This window comes from Pantherophis guttatus, chromosome 3 (genome assembly GCF_059756535.1).
Source record: "Pantherophis guttatus breed Tessera chromosome 3, ASM5975653v1, whole genome shotgun sequence".
NCBI lineage: Eukaryota > Metazoa > Chordata > Lepidosauria > Squamata > Colubridae > Pantherophis > Pantherophis guttatus.
In genome coordinates this window covers 106,329,678-106,346,276 of record NC_142065.1, presented here as the reverse complement: position 1 = coordinate 106,346,276, position 16,599 = coordinate 106,329,678, and the positions used below count along the sequence as shown (strand labels likewise).

The window sequence follows — 16,599 nt, the reverse complement described above, 5'->3', positions numbered from 1 at the left end:
CTGATGTATAAAAGGAACACTTATGCAACTGTCCCTGAATAACAGACACATACGTTCACTCTTATGCAGTGCCAGAGTAGTCTGCTCAAGCTGTAAGTCCAACCCTGAATTCTGTTGTGCTAATTGTTAGTTGAGAAGATTCTGTGCATAGTTTCAGCGTTCCGACGGGACCTTTGCGAGTTGACACATAGACTGTTTAGCATTAAATCAGTTTAATTGGACCTTCGCGTGTGGACCTGGTCTTTCCATCAGACACCTTGTTGTCAAATTTTTGCCATTTCATCCCTGGTCATAAATTAATTATTCATGTCGTCATGTGACAGCTTTTACATCGTCACTTTTACTGCATAATCTTTTTTTCATTGAATGACCTCTCATTTTCTTGATGCTTATAAAGTGGCCTTGTTGCAGTCTCCAAATGCTTTGGTTTTTCTTAAGGGAGTAGATTATTTTATGCAACAGATAGTAATGTACTCGGCACCTAGATCCTATTGCAACTTCCCCAGGATCAAAACCAGATTTACTTTGCGATTGCTCGTACGTAGTGGGCTCTCAGCTCCTTGTAACTGATTCATGGTGGATATGAATTTCTGACTGACTGAAAAGTTGCCTGACTTTTAAAACGCATCCGTGCGGTATGGCCTCCCTTTACACTGCATGCGGAGGGATTGTAGATGAGAATAACCACGATTTGAGTGAAAGTTCCCCTTTTAGAGATTGGGCCCTATGCAAGGCCAGACCCATATTGGTGGTCTCCCCCAGATACCTTATGGATACAGTTGATTTCTGGTGGGAACCTAATTTGCAAGGGATCTTGGCCTCTTGGCACAATTGCATCTGAATAGGAAATTTGTTTAGGTGGCTCCTTTGTTTGATTGTTAATTTACATGTTATTCAAAGTAAATAAATCTGATATGATAAATCAGATATGTTTACGTGTCTGTCTGTCTGTGTTTTTCGCAAAGTATCAGGCAATGGCCCAGGGGCCAGATAAATGGCTCTTTGAGAATCCAAACACAACGAACAAACCAGTTAACGAGGAGATTTCAGGCTTTATTAAGTACCTGTAGAACAGGGATGTCAAACTGGCGGCCTTCAGGCCGTATGCCCCATGCACAGGCCATGCCCACACCAGCTCCCCAAAGGTAAAAAATGTCATGGAACGTCACGTGATAGCAACGTGCTGTAGAAGGCAAATTAAATAGACGAAAGCATCAAGTCTTAGAAGTCATTTCGCTTCTCAACCAAGAAGGTTCTTCAGGTCTGATTGGATGGTGGGAATGGAAGGATTGATATTCCTTGCAGACAGCTGGGCATTTGTATTCTTTTAGAGAGTCGTTGAGGCCACTTGGAGGTTTGCTTGGTCCTCAGGGTCACCTGAGTAGTGCAAATGGGTGGGGAGCCTTTTTCGACCTGCTGAAAGGGTTCCTGCAGTCTGCACTTTTTCTGGAACTCCCTTCATACTCCTGCACCATCAAGTCCAATGATCGCTCTTTTGCTGCTGGGAACCCCATTTCAAGCAATGGTGATGCTCTGAGGCCCTGGGCGTACAGCCCCACACAACAGACAAGACCGTGGTCCATAACTGTCGGACGGGCATGGAAGTCTGACACGTTTCCTGATAAGGCATCCCCTTCCTTCCACATAGGCTGCATTGTTATGCTAGCAATGCTGCACTCAGGGGAGCACTTCTGATTTTGGTTGATTCCTTTTCACATTCAAAGCTTCCAGCTTTCACATCTGGCTTTTCGATGAGAGCTGCATGTGGTTTCCTATATGATTTTATACACGTAGGTCAGTTGACTCCAAACAAACAAAATGATCAACGGTGAAGACCCATTTGAAATGGTCCAAAAGAGTAGCGCACATGCCGAAACTTAGCTGACACTTCTCCTGTAAGAATCAGGTGAAAACACGGCATTTCTCTCAAAAGGAGGGCTGCAGATGTTCCCGGATTCCAGCCTCGGAGAGAAGGCCCATGAGCTGGGAATTTCTACCCCCAAAATACTGGAGGCCCACAGATTCTCCACCAGAGATGATACAGTATTCACAGTGCTTCTCGTCAAGATGCTTCAGAAATCCTTACCACAGCCACGACGAGTAAATCTGTCTTGTTCTTTTCCTAAATGTGCTGACCTAGGCTATCATGGCTTGTTTAAGATATCTGTTGAGTTCATGGGGAAGCTATTTCCAGACCTTCTGATCCGTGAACTAACCTCTTAGTTACAGAATGATATCTCATTTTGTTTATGTCTAGGTAGGGCAAATTCACATGGGCTGTGGACCAGTAATATGTATTTTTAGGAAAAATGCTTCCTCTTCATACATCGCACATAGAAACAGAGGCGTGCATCTAAAATTGTTGTCATTGCTGACTGATCTAATTTCTAAACTAATGCTTAAATGCATTTCTTCAGATAGCTCCTTGGTGACAGCTTTTCTGATATCTCACTTGGCTTGAGATTTCTTGATAGGCTATCAGGGAAGACTATTTAACTTTGATGGTTATCTTCCTGAATCATCCAGCTCTCACTGGCATAATTCCTAGTTCACAAGGATCTCTTTGTTTTAGTGAGTTGTTGGTACAGGTGACACAGCCTGTATGGCATATGCAATCTTGGTCTATCCTTTCTTTGTCCGTGCTCTACGGTTGTCTATCCATTCTTGGCATTTTGGCATAAATCATGCTTGTCGTTTGGCCCTTCTTTCCTTTTCTTCTTCCATATCAATCGCTTCTTCTTTCCTTTTTCCTTCCACTCTCTTTCTTTTCTCCTCCCACCCAACTTAAGGCAGCGTCTAGATAATCGCAATTGTTGATGACAAGCGTTCATTGGTTATGAAGCTCCTGCTGTAATACCAACGTCCATTAGGAAAACAGTATGCCACTCACTCCAAAAGGCCCAAGAAGTTTTGGAAAACCACAACAATAAATACTTGCTGATAGGTTTCCAGTTTGTACATTTGGTCATCTTGATCCCAGTAACCCTAGAAGCAGCAGAAATGAGAGACAAGTCTGTACCAAGATGGGATGGGATGGGAGGTTTCAGGCTCTTCCCCATGGAGGTGATTTAAAACTATCTCAAGCTACTCATTCACATATTGCACGATTTCTTCAGGACGTTTTCTATGCATTCCAAGAGCCATTCTTTCTGGCTTCTTCCGGGGATTCTCGTCTGAGGTTTTTCAGAGATGGTTGTAGCCATGCTTGCATATCTGTTTTGGATGCACTAGGACCATTCTTTCTGAACTTTAGCTAAAGATGCTTGAAGCCATCCATCCACCCATAAGTTTCTTTCAGAGCAAGCAGGTTCTACCCAAATCACCCTCTCCTTCCTCTTTACCATGCTTGTTTTTGATTCCTTAGAGTATTTGAGATCCTGGATGCCCTTGATAGATGCTTCAGGACATTCCCGAGTACCTAGATGGGGTGCTTCAGGTCCTTCCTCTTTGAAGCTATTTACAGATATTTCAAGCCATTTTTGGCATCTTGCTTGTATGTTTCAGGACCTTTCCCAAGTTTTTCAGGGATCGTTGAAGCCATTTTTCCAGATGCGGTATGGGTTCTTCAGAAAATAAAAAGCTTTCTAAGGATCCTTGAAGCCATTGTAAACTATTTTCCATGGGTCCTTCGGAATATTGCTTCTTGAGGTTTGCTATTGATTTTTCAAACCATCTCTTCCTCAGAGTTCTTTTAATCTCTACCGTGGACTTCTGTAGATCCTGAACGCCTTTAATAGAGGCTTCAAGCCATTCCCGAGTACCTAGGTGTCCTTCCTCCTCAAGATTCTTTATAGATATTTCAAGTCATTTTTTTGGCATCTTGTTTAGATACTTTAGGACCTTCGTCTTGCAGGTTTTTTAAGGATTGTCGAAGCCATTTTTCAAGAACTGGTCTAGGTTCTTCAGAAAGTGACAGGCTTTCTAAGGATCCTTGAAGCCATTCTAATCTATTCACCAGAGATCCTTCAGGACATTGCTACTTGAGGTTCTCTATTGATTTTTCCAGCCATCCCTTTTTTCTGGCTCGACTTGGATTTTTGTAGATGTTGAATGCCTATAATAGATGCTTCAAGCCATCCCTGCACATCTAAATCACAGGTTTCTGGCCCTTCTTCTTGGAAATGATTTATCGATGTTTCTAGCCAACCATTCACATCCCCCCTGGATGCCTCAGCACATTCCTTCGGGAGGTTGGTGGTGGATGCTTTAAGCCATTCGGGCAGGGGGTACAGTTCAGAGGAATCCTCTTTCAGGATTTTCAGCGATTGCTGAAGCCACCTCAGTATATTTTGCCCGGGTTCCTTAGATGTTCTGATTTTGAGGCTGTCTACTGAAGCCTTAAGCCATTTCTTATTTAATTGATATCTCAAATTGATTTGAGGCTTCGTTTTGTCTTGAGCTTCTGTCTTGTTTTCGGTAATGTCTGCCCTTGTTTGGCAGAGACTCACAGAGCCTCCTTTGCTCTCTCTGCTGCTGGGTCTCTGCTCCATCTGGTCTCGGTCCATCATTAAGGGGCAGCGGCCCTTCCTCAGTTGTGTCTCTCTAGAAAAAGCCAGAAGGTTAGATGTGAATCTGGACCAACAACAAAGCATTCTTAATTAAAAAAGGATGGGAACTGCTTTGATGTCAGAAAACTCTCACTCTTGTGTCTAAAGTGTGTAGAAGTGTATGAATATTGTTGGGCAGTGGGGGTTGGAGGTTAAAAGATCTCTCCTATACATATCTTCCCATTCACTTCCATGAGATTAACTCCTAGATTTGTATATGTAAAAGTATAATGAGCCATAATTCATTAATTTCTTTCTGAAGTAAGGAGATGTTCAGGTTTTCCCAAGCTTTCTAAGATAAGGGGAACCTAATGTGAAATTCTGGAACAGGAAATTCAGGGTGGCTATCTAAAAATTTCTCACCTCCACAGTCTTTTTTCGTACTCTCGGCAGAGCTCCTCTTTCTCGTCGGTCAACTCAATATTTTTGAAGGTCAGGACCTCTGTTTTCATTTCGAGCTCTTTGTTTTCTATCGTTAGCTTTGCTATTACTGCTCTTTTTCTGTAAATTATGAGGACAAGAGATATTAGCCCTCTTCATTTTTACTTGAATTACTAAGCATACCTACATTCTTAATTATTTTTGCATTCCATTATACCTATTGCTCTTCTCTTATTCAGTCATACATACATATAAAAGAATGGAACATTTCTTTCATCCGGTATATCTGGCTTAAGGGCTCTAATAAATAAATTTGAATTGGAAAGAAAAAATCAAGTTCGATCTAAACATTTCTCACCTATAAAATTCTTCTTTAAGGTCATTATTTTCCCGTAGGAGCTCTGCATTTTCTCCAGCATATTTTTTAAGCTTGCAGCTGAGACTCTCATTTTCTCGTCTGAGTTTGTCCAGCTGCTCAGGCTCATCTGAACTCTTTTCCCTGTAAAATATCACGAGCAGAGTGAAATTAGCCCCCTTAGGGTTTTTTATTTGAATCATAATACTCGTTTAACTTTAAAACTAATTGAAATAGCTGAGAAAGGAAGAGGAAGTCAGGGTTACTAGCTCACCTGCTCAGCTTTTCTTCATACTCTTTGCAGAGTATGAAGAGTTCTTCTTTTTCTTTGGCCAGTTGCAGATTTTTATTCGTAAGCTCCTGAATTTTTAATTCCAGCTCCTCTTTCTCTGTCAGGAGTTTTGACATTTCCATTGTCTTTCTGCAAATTATGAAGATCGGAGAGAAATTAGCTCCCTTTGTAAAAGAATGAGCTTTTTTACTTGAATGATCACTCCTTTTCTTCAATTAAAACACATTAAAAATACCTTCATGGGTGGGTGCGTGCGTGCGTGCGCTTTTGTGCGCCACATTTGTGCGTGTACGTCAATGCACAGGAAATAATGCTTTGACCATTTATTTTTCTTTTTTTCTAATAATGTTCCATGAAAGGCACAAACAAATTTAAAATGATTTTCAGAAGCAAAGTAAAGTTATGGATGTAGGATATGGGGAAAGTTCTCACTGCTCACAAATGCCTAACTGTCGACATATTTCAACAAGTTGGTCTCTCAGAGATAGTAGTACCTTGTTTATGAGGGAGCGTATATTAATTGTATTAATACCCTTGTTATCTCGTGCTCCGCCGGACGTTGTTTATGAGGGAGCGTAACAAGAGTATTAATAAACCCTCAAGATAATAAACAGCAAATTGTTACTAAACTCTTTTCAGAAGTCATTCTGTAGTGTAGAGGATACCTAAAATGTTTGTGCACCACATAAAGGTATGGTGTATGCCATGACTTACGCATAACTTTGGTTCCTCGCTCTCTTCAGATCTACTTCCAGTCTTTCGGTTTTGGTGTGAACAATCTAGAGAAACAAAAGTATATCACAAGTCAGGAATATATTTCCATATCAGCCCACTCCCTAACCCCACCCCCACTACCCCATCACTCACACTGGGCTTCTTCCCCTCTTATTACGACGTGAATTATTTAATCCACGCTCAAAAGATTCCTCACATGCTAGATGGCTTACCTGATGGGAACGCATCCTTAAATTTAAATCCTGGTCCAGCTGCATCCTAATATTTTCTGGACGCCTGGAAACCTGGCAGTTCCGTGAAGAATGAAAAACATAAAATGAATTGTAGATGTTTGCTTGATAATTTTCTTCATTACGAAAATTTCTTCAAGGAGATACACTTCATGATCATGAGAAGAATTACATGAATTTGTTTTCCATTAATTCTCTGTGATGTCAGTGTAAAGAGGATATTACTTTAAAGTTCCTCTTTAGGAAAAGAGTCAGGGGTGTAGACAAGCATATTTGTGCATATTAAAATCATGCATTCCAAGATGAGCACACACATGTGCAACTCCCAATTTATTGCTGTAGATGTTCAATACAGGCAATAAAGAATATTCCCGCTGGGATAAAAAAAGAAAGACCTAGTTTTAGTTAATTTGTTTAGGAAATGTAAAAGACAGTGGTTCAAACCAAATATGAATCATCTAAATTTTATGTTACTATTGTATAGGGCCAAAGAAAGTAGCTAATGTGGCAAGGAAGGAACGAACCAAGAATTAGCACAAACTCTGATAATTGCCATTCTTTATTAGAAATTACAAATAAACTAGTTTGTATTGAATAGGTGTGTGTGTGTGTGGATCTCATATATGTAATGGAAATAGAAAGCGAACATGTACACTATCTAAAATATGTTGCACATGCATTATTAACAATTACCTCAGCACGTCTCTGTTCTTCTGTGGTAGATGACAGAAGAGGAAGTCTGGATGTTTCTTCCTGCCATGACAAAATACCCCATTTAAAAAAACAAACAAATTGACAGCCACTAATTTTTCTAACAACAGCTCTATGTGACTTGGGTTGTTGTTAAAGATAGTTTCAGCTTCAAATCTGCGGTGCCAACTGTATTTCTGTCATCTAAAGTTTGCACCCCGGCCTGGAAGATTTTGATGTTGGTCCACAACTGGAGCAGCTTCTTGGATGAGAATCTAAACATCTTCAAGGAAAACAAAAAAGAAAGTCCTGCTTCCTCTTGAAAAATTCCCATTCCTATTCTTGGGAATAGGAATGGGACAGATAGGGAGTCCTTCTACTATATCCCCAAACAGCCCTTTCATTTTAAGTGCAGAGAAAACGAAAAGTACTCCTGCTAAAAGTCATGTAAAATCTCCATTAGCAACTTGGCCTATTAAATATGTTAAATCAATACTTACAATGACCTAAGATAGCTCTGCAAGTTCATTGATTCTTTCATCCAACTTATTTGGCTGCCCAAGTTGCAATAGAGACTCTGGGTCTCTCTCTTTGCTTTCCTTCCACTTGTTTGTGTTTGATTCTCAGGGACTGACCGACCGACCTACTTACCTACCCACCTAATACCCACCGACCGACCGACCGACCGACCGACCTACCTACCTACCTAAGTATTCAAATTTCTATATGTTTTATCACACTTGAGAATAGCATTTACTGCGACAGCCTATGAACAAATGTTTTTTCTTACCTCTTTTTGGAGACGTTTCATGGTTTCTCTTAATCTTCTCAACAAATGGTTTTCCATCGCAAAATCAGTGATGGAAACTATAAAGTAAGGTAATAGGTGAGAATGCAGAATAGCTTTAACATTTTTATTTCAAAAATTGGAACGTAGATCTTGAGACACAATGTCTACAATAGCACATCATTTTTAAATTATATTTGCCCTCCAGGTCCTCTAATCTGATCCTTTAGGACAGGGCTGTGTCAAACTCCCAGCCCGTGGGCTGGATGGGTCACATGCTGGCCACAGACACACCTGGTTTAGTGAAGGAGAAAAAAAGTCCAGATATGTCACGTGATGCCGCCGTGACGCCGTGAGTTAAAGACAGAGCTGTAGCCAAATGCAGCTTCCTCAAGAGTGCCTTTTAAACTCTGGGAATGATGCAGGAAAAGGCCATCTCCCATCTGCCTAATAGTTTAGTCTCCAAAGAGCGGTGGAGCTTCTTGTTTTCTCCCGCAGACTTCAACGTCTGCTGAAACGCATTCTCTTCACATTCTCTTCGGTAGTCAGGCTCTAAGTGCTTGAAAAGGCAACTCCCTTTGCCTCCCCTAATAACTGAGGGAAACACAGTCCAATCTTCCTGGATAGCACCTGGTTGCCCATCCCTCTCCAGGACTTTTCACTTTCCATATTATAACAAGAAACATCAACACTAACTTTGTTTTCAAAATGTAAATCCTACTATGTAGGAGATACAACGATGAACCTGCTAAACTACTGTATCTAGAATGATCTATATAACTGGCCGTGTTATAATATTCCCCATGAAAAGTCTTTTAATTTAAGGAACTTTTTTCCTTTCCAACCACAACAGACGCTAACAATTTCTAGAGGTAAAATTTTTGATTTAGCGCGTGAGAAAAGTGTTCACTTTTTCCCCAAATGCCAATCTGCAAAGGTAGCCCAACAAGTTGCTTTCTCACAGTTTAGGCAGTACTACTTTTTGTGAGATTGATTGTGATCACAACTGCATCAATAAAATTTGCAATAGTGATGAGAGCTTCATATGAAAAACAAGCTCATTGTTTTGCGGCCACGAACAAATAGCAGAGGTCTTCTTGGTATTCTATTTAAAATGGGGATTAGCAACAAAATTTTACAAGGTGCCAAGCAAACATGTCATCAAGGCTTGGTGCTATGGGGTGATGACATCTCAGTGGTTTCTCTCGAAGTGTGACCTGTGACACGCTGGGTCCTCCTTCCGGAGGTGTGTCCTTACCAGGATCCTCAGCTCCTCGACGCTTCAGCACCTCAGCACTTCAGCTCCTCGACGCTTCAGCACCTCAGCACTTCAGCACTTCCGCACCTCAGCTCCTCAGAACCTCAGCACTTCAGCACCTCCGCACTTCAGCACTTCAGCACCTCAGAACGTCCGCACTTCAGCACCTCAGCACTTAGCTCCTCAACACCTCCGCACTTCAGCACCTCCACACTTCAGCTCCTCGACGCTTCAGCACCTCAGCGCTTCAGCACTTCCGCACCTCAGCTCCTCAGAACCTCAGCACTTCAGCACCTCTGCACTTCAGCACTTCAGCACCTCAGAACGTCCGCACTTCAGCACCTCAGCACTTAGCTCCTCAACACCTCCGCACTTCAGCACCTCCGCACTTCAGCTCCTCGACGCTTCAGCACCTCAGCGCTTCAGCACTTCCGCACCTCAGCTCCTCAGAACCTCAGCACTTCAGCACCTCCGCACTTCAGCACTTCAGCACCTCAGCACCTCAGCACTTCAGCACCTCAGCACTTAGCTCAACACCTCCGCACTTCAGCACCTCAGCACTTCAGCACCTCCGCACTTCAGCTCCTCAGCACTTCAGCACCTCCGCACGTCAGCACCTCCGCACCTCAGCTCCTCAGCGCTTCAGCGCCTCAGAACCTCAGCACTTCAGCACCTCTGCACTTCAGCACTTCAGCACCTCAGAACGTCCGCACTTCAGCACCTCCGCACTTCAGCACCTTAGCTCCTCAACACCTCCGCAATTCAGCACCTCAGCTCCTCCGCAACTCAGCACCTCAACTCCTCAACACCTCAGCACAAGGATTGGGATCCTGGATATATATATATGTAGCAGTCAAAGTCATCACAATCAGTGTTTCATGACATGGTCTACTATGTCTTAATCTTTTATCTAGCTGTGGATAGATGCTAGAGGTGCAACTTGTATGCCCCACAGTGTCATGGCAGATAGCAGATACCCCCTCCTATGCCCCCTTGTGCTCAAATCAATCAATGGCTGTCCACTATCGTGTGGTATTGGAGCTTGGGCTACAACACCATTGAAACATTCTTTCGCTTTTTACTAATTTCAGAACAACCTCAAAAATGCTTGGCTGTTTATCAGGCTTGAGTTTAGGGGTGCTTCTACTATGTCCATTATACCAAATGCCCTTTGCTTCTGGAGTGCGATGGAGTGGAACCATTACAGGGCACGAAACCATCTCAGTGGGTGGGGTCCTTTCTGCAACAATGACTATCTTGAGGTCACACCATTTCAACAAGTGTCCATCTACTAAATGACCACTCACAAATGATTCCAAAAACTCTAATCATTTCTCAATTTCTAGCATGTGTCTGCTTTGTTTCATCCCTCTGGTGAATTACCATCCAACTTTACCATCCTATTTTGCCTGTGGAGAAATCCTTGGGACACATCTGTGCCAGGAACACAACACTGGTTAATTTTCTCAAGTGGCAGATTGCCCATGTCAAGGGTGGAACAGATTTATGTGACTCTCTTGATTCTTGGAACAGTTCAGCTGTGGGCAAGGTGGCTGAGGGAGGGTCGTCCTGTCTCCTCTCTTGTCTGTGGGGAGGCCTTTTAACTCTAGCACGACGACATGTCGAGAGAGTTACTGATTAGTCTCGTAAAGAGAATTTTAAAGGGAAAGGAAATTACTGTCTCCAGAAGAACCTGAGAGAGAGTCCATCTTGCCTCTGGTGCTTCAGAAGACAGAATCAAAAGATGGAAGGGTTTCAGCTGGACATTAGGAGAACGTTCTAAAGCGAAGGGAGAGAAGATTAGAGAATTGACAGCCATCAATTTTTCCTCCCAACTGTGGACATCAAAGCCCCCACTTTATCGACCCCATTGGGTCTGAAAAAGACAGTTAAGCTCTAGGCAGCTTCAGAAGAACATTGGCTCTCCTTGGAGATCTTAAGCTAAGTCTAAGAAATTTTAGAATGGTTCCACAAGGACAAATGTAAGTAAACCACCAAAGTTGAGAGTTCAGATCAATTGTGATGCAGCAGTCAAGGTATTAGATGAGGAACAAGGAGCCTCCCGGTTCAAGTCCAACCATAGACGTTCCTGGGTGACTTCCTCACACTTTCTCATCCCTTTATCTCACACGGTTAATGGATGGAGGGAAAGAGGAACAAAAACTCTCTGGTACCATGAGCTCCTGAACATGAAGCAATACAGGCTGACACAAACACCTCCCAAATTCCAACTGTGGGTTGTGCAGAGGTGCGCTCCTGCATGCGCGCTATTGGTTCAGGCTTCCTAATGGGAAATGGGGGAAGGCAAGGCACATACAAGCAGGGAATGTTAAAATTTGCTGATGTATAAAAGGAACACTTATGCAACTGTCCCTGAATAACAGACACATACGTTCACTCTTATGCAGTGCCAGAGTAGTCTGCTCAAGCTGTAAGTCCAACCCTGAATTCTGTTGTGCTAATTGTTAGTTGAGAAGATTCTGTGCATAGTTTCAGCTAAGGGGGACCTTTGCGAGTTGACACATAGACTGTTTAGCATTAAATCAGTTTAATTGGACCTTCGCGTGTGGACCTGGTCTTTCCATCAGACACCTTGTTGTCAAATTTTTGCCATTTCATCCCTGGTCATAAATTAATTATTCATGTCGTCATGTGACAGCTTTTACATCGTCACTTTTACTGCATAATCTTTTTTTCATTGAATGACCTCTCATTTTCTTGATGCTTATAAAGTGGCCTTGTTGCAGTCTCCAAATGCTTTGGTTTTTCTTAAGGGAGTAGATTATTTTATGCAACAGATAGTAATGTACTCGGCACCTAGATCCTATTGCAACTTCCCCAGGATCAAAACCAGATTTACTTTGCGATTGCTCGTACGTAGTGGGCTCTCAGCTCCTTGTAACTGATTCATGGTGGATATGAATTTCTGACTGACTGAAAAGTTGTCTGACTTTTAAAACGCATCCGTGCCGTGTGTGCCTCCCTTTACACTGCATGCGGAGGGATTGTAGATGAGAATAACCACGATTTGAGTGAAAGTTCCCCTTTTAGAGATTGGGCCCTATGCAAGGCCAGACCCATATTGGTGGTCTCCCCCAGATACCTTATGGATACAGTTGATTTCTGGTGGGAACCTAATTTGCAAGGGATCTTGGCCTCTTGGCACAATTGCATCTGAATAGGAAATTTGTTTAGGTGGCTCCTTTGTTTGATTGTTAATTTACATGTTATTCAAAGTAAATAAATCTGATATGATAAATCAGATATGTTTACGTGTCTGTCTGTGTGTGTTTTTCGCAAAGTATCAGGCAATGGCCCAGGGGCCAGATAAATGGCTCTTTGAGAATCCAAACACAACGAACAAACCAGTTAACGAGGAGATTTCAGGCTTTATTAAGTACCTGTAGAACAGGGATGTCAAACTGGCGGCCTTCAGGCCGTATGCCCCATGCACAGGCCATGCCCACACCAGCTCCCCAAAGGTAAAAAATGTCATGGAACGTCACGTGAATAGCAACGTGCTGTAGAAGGCAAATTAAATAGACGAAAGCATCAAGTCTTAGAAGTCATTTCGCTTCTCAACCAAGAAGGTTCTTCAGGTCTGATTGGATGGTGGGAATGGAAGGATTGATATTCCTTGCAGACAGCTGGGCATTTGTATTCTTTTAGAGAGTCGTTGAGGCCACTTGGAGGTTTGCTTGGTCCTCAGGGTCACCTGAGTAGTGCAAATGGGTGGGGAGCCTTTTTCGACCTGCTGAAAGGGTTCCTGCAGTCTGCACTTTTTCTGGAACTCCCTTCATACTCCTGCACCATCAAGTCCAATGATCGCTCTTTTGCTGCTGGGAACCCCATTTCAAGCAATGGTGATGCTCTGAGGCCCTGGGCGTACAGCCCCACACAACAGACAAGACCGTGGTCCATAACTGTCAGACGGGCATGGAAGTCTGACACGTTTCCTGATAAGGCATCCCCTTCCTTCCACATAGGCTGCATTGTTATGCTAGCAATGCTGCACTCAGGGGAGCACTTCTGATTTTGGTTGATTCCTTTTCACCTTCAAAGCTTCCAGCTTTCACATCTGGCTTTTCGATGAGAGCTGCATGTGGTTTCCTATATGATTTTATACACGTAGGTCAGTTGACTCCAAACAAACAAAATGATCAACGGTGAAGACCCATTTGAAATGGTCCAAAAGAGTAGCGCACATGCCGAAACTTAGCTGACACTTCTCCTGTAAGAATCAGGTGAAAACACGGCATTTCTCTCGAAAGGAGGGCTGCAGATGTTCCCGGATTCCAGCCTCGGAGAGAAGGCCCATGAGCTGGGAATTTCTACCCCCAAAATACTGGAGGCCCACAGATTCTCCACCAGAGATGATACAGTATTCACAGTGCTTCTCATCAAGATGCTTCAGAAATCCTTACCACAGCCACGACGAGTAAATCTGTCTTGTTCTTTTCCTAAATGTGCTGACCTAGGCTATCATGGCTTGTTTAAGATATCTGTTGAGTTCATGGGGAAGCTATTTCCAGACCTTCTGATCCGTGAACTAACCTCTTAGTTACAGAATGATATCTCATTTTGTTTATGTCTAGGTAGGGCAAATTCACATGGGCTGTGGACCAGTAATATGTATTTTTAGGAAAAATGCTTCCTCTTCATACATCGCACATAGAAACAGAGGCGTGCATCTAAAATTGTTGTCATTGCTGACTGATCTAATTTCTAAACTAATGCTTAAATGCATTTCTTCAGATAGCTCCTTGGTGACAGCTTTTCTGATATCTCACTTGGCTTGAGATTTCTTGATAGGCTATCAGGGAAGACTATTTAACTTTGATGGTTATCTTCCTGAATCATCCAGCTCTCACTGGCATAATTCCTAGTTCACAAGGATCTCTTTGTTTTAGTGAGTTGTTGGTACAGGTGACACAGCCTGTATGGCATATGCAATCTTGGTCTATCCTTTCTTTGTCCGTGCTCTACGGTTGTCTATCCATTCTTGGCATTTTGGCATAAATCATGCTTGTCGTTTGGCCCTTCTTTCCTTTTCTTCTTCCATATCAATCGCTTCTTCTTTCCTTTTTCCTTCCACTCTCTTTCTTTTCTCCTCCCACCCAACTTAAGGCAGCGTCTAGATAATCGCAATTGTTGATGACAAGCGTTCATTGGTTATGAAGCTCCTGCTGTAATACCAACGTCCATTAGGAAAACAGTATGCCACTCACTCCAAAAGGCCCAAGAAGTTTTGGAAAACCACAACAATAAATACTTGCTGATAGGTTTCCAGTTTGTACATTTGGTCATCTTGATCCCAGTAACCCTAGAAGCAGCAGAAATGAGAGACAAGTCTGTACCAAGATGGGATGGGATGGGAGGTTTCAGGCTCTTCCCCATGGAGGTGATTTAAAACTATCTCAAGCTACTCATTCACATATTGCACGATTTCTTCAGGACGTTTTCTATGCATTCCAAGAGCCATTCTTTCTGGCTTCTTCCGGGGATTCTCGTCTGAGGTTTTTCAGAGATGGTTGTAGCCATGCTTGCATATCTGTTTTGGATGCACTAGGACCATTCTTTCTGAACTTTAGCTAAAGATGCTTGAAGCCATCCATCCACCCATAAGTTTCTTTCAGAGCAAGCAGGTTCTACCCAAATCACCCTCTCCTTCCTCTTTACCATGCTTGTTTTTGATTCCTTAGAGTATTTGAGATCCTGGATGCCCTTGATAGATGCTTCAGGACATTCCCGAGTACCTAGATGGGGTGCTTCAGGTCCTTCCTCTTTGAAGCTATTTACAGATATTTCAAGCCATTTTTGGCATCTTGCTTGTATGTTTCAGGACCTTTCCCAAGTTTTTCAGGGATCGTTGAAGCCATTTTTCCAGATGCGGTATGGGTTCTTCAGAAAATAAAAAGCTTTCTAAGGATCCTTGAAGCCATTGTAAACTATTTTCCATGGGTCCTTCGGAATATTGCTTCTTGAGGTTTGCTATTGATTTTTCAAACCATCTCTTCCTCAGAGTTCTTTTAATCTCTACCGTGGACTTCTGTAGATCCTGAACGCCTTTAATAGAGGCTTCAAGCCATTCCCGAGTACCTAGGTGTCCTTCCTCCTCAAGATTCTTTATAGATATTTCAAGTCATTTTTTTGGCATCTTGTTTAGATACTTTAGGACCTTCGTCTTGCAGGTTTTTTAAGGATTGTCGAAGCCATTTTTCAAGAACTGGTCTAGGTTCTCCAGAAAGTGACAGGCTTTCTAAGGATCCTTGAAGCCATTCTAATCTATTCACCAGAGATCCTTCAGGACATTGCTACTTGAGGTTCTCTATTGATTTTTCCAGCCATCCCTTTTTTCTGGCTCGACTTGGATTTTTGTAGATGTTGAATGCCTATAATAGATGCTTCAAGCCATCCCTGCACATCTAAATCACAGGTTTCTGGCCCTTCTTCTTGGAAATGATTTATCGATGTTTCTAGCCAACCATTCACATCCCCCCTGGATGCCTCAGCACATTCCTTCGGGAGGTTGGTGGTGGATGCTTTAAGCCATTCGGGCAGGGGGTACAGTTCAGAGGAATCCTCTTTCAGGATTTTCAGCGATTGCTGAAGCCACCTCAGTATATTTTGCCCGGGTTCCTTAGATGTTCTGATTTTGAGGCTGTCTACTGAAGCCTTAAGCCATTTCTTATTTAATTGATATCTCAAATTGATTTGAGGCTTCGTTTTGTCTTGAGCTTCTGTCTTGTTTTCGGTAATGTCTGCCCTTGTTTGGCAGAGACTCACAGAGCCTCCTTTGCTCTCTCTGCTGCTGGGTCTCTGCTCCATCTGGTCTCGGTCCATCATTAAGGGGCAGCGGCCCTTCCTCAGTTGTGTCTCTCTAGAAAAAGCCAGAAGGTTAGATGTGAATCTGGACCAACAACAAAGCATTCTTAATTAAAAAAGGATGGGAACTGCTTTGATGTCAGGAAACTCTCACTCTTGTGTCTAAAGTGTGTAGAAGTGTATGAATATTGTTGGGCAGCGGGGGTTGGAGGTTAAAAGATCTCTCCTATACATATCTTCCCATTCACTTCCATGAGATTAACTCCTAGATTTGTATATGTAAAAGTATAATGAGCCATAATTCATTAATTTCTTTCTGAAGTAAGGAGATGTTCAGGTTTTCCCAAGCTTTCTAAGATAAGGGGAACCTAATGTGAAATTCTGGAACAGGAAATTCATGGTGGCTATCTAAAAATTTCTCACCTCCACAGTCTTTTTTCGTACTCTCGGCAGAGCTCCTCTTTCTCGTCGGTCAACTCAATATTTTTGAAGGTCAGGA

The 16,599-nt window shown here is 42.6% G+C and overlaps 2 protein-coding genes and 1 long non-coding RNA gene across 3 annotated transcripts; all 3 read right to left on the bottom strand.

Moving 5' to 3' along the window:
- Positions 1–1,032: 1,032 nt before the first annotated feature.
- On the bottom strand, positions 1,033–5,697 carry LOC148114733 (uncharacterized). The gene is made up of 4 exons (XM_087890706.1): positions 5,558–5,697; positions 5,287–5,427; positions 4,911–5,048; positions 1,033–4,593 (listed from the first exon to the last, which is right to left on the bottom strand). The coding sequence occupies exons 1-4, from the start codon at positions 5,695–5,697 to the stop codon at positions 3,966–3,968; spliced, it is 1,047 nt and encodes a 348-aa protein (XP_087746832.1). The 3' UTR covers positions 1,033–3,965.
- Positions 5,698–6,289: 592 nt separating this feature from the next.
- LOC148114732 (uncharacterized) lies at positions 6,290–9,226 on the bottom strand. Its single transcript, XR_015733503.1, has 3 exons — positions 8,021–9,226; positions 7,234–7,293; positions 6,290–6,594 (listed from the first exon to the last, which is right to left on the bottom strand). It is a non-coding gene; the product is annotated as an uncharacterized LOC148114732 (long non-coding RNA).
- Positions 9,227–12,644: 3,418 nt separating this feature from the next.
- LOC148114731 (uncharacterized) lies at positions 12,645–16,289 on the bottom strand. The gene has a single exon (XM_087890154.1). It carries the CDS (start codon positions 16,203–16,205, stop codon positions 15,579–15,581), a length of 627 nt encoding a protein of 208 aa, XP_087746280.1. The 5' UTR covers positions 16,206–16,289; the 3' UTR covers positions 12,645–15,578.
- Between the last annotated feature and the right edge of the window lie 310 nt (positions 16,290–16,599).

What these genes read in the sequence shown, in the direction of transcription:
- LOC148114731 (XM_087890154.1), bottom strand. Translation starts at nt 16,205, where the DNA reads ATGCTTTGTTGTTGGTCCAGATTCACATCTAACCTTCTGGCTTTTTCT.
- LOC148114733 (XM_087890706.1), bottom strand. Translation starts at nt 5,697, where the DNA reads ATGGAAATGTCAAAACTCCTGACAGAGAAAGAGGAGCTGGAATTAAAA. An exon ending in TATGAAGAAAAGCTGAGCAG is followed by an intron (nt 5,428 to 5,557) that starts GTGAGCTAGTAA and finishes GATATTTTACAG; the next exon opens with GGAAAAGAGTTCAGATGAGC. An exon ending in CTTAAAGAAGAATTTTATAG is followed by an intron (nt 5,049 to 5,286) that starts GTGAGAAATGTT and finishes CATAATTTACAG; the next exon opens with AAAAAGAGCAGTAATAGCAA.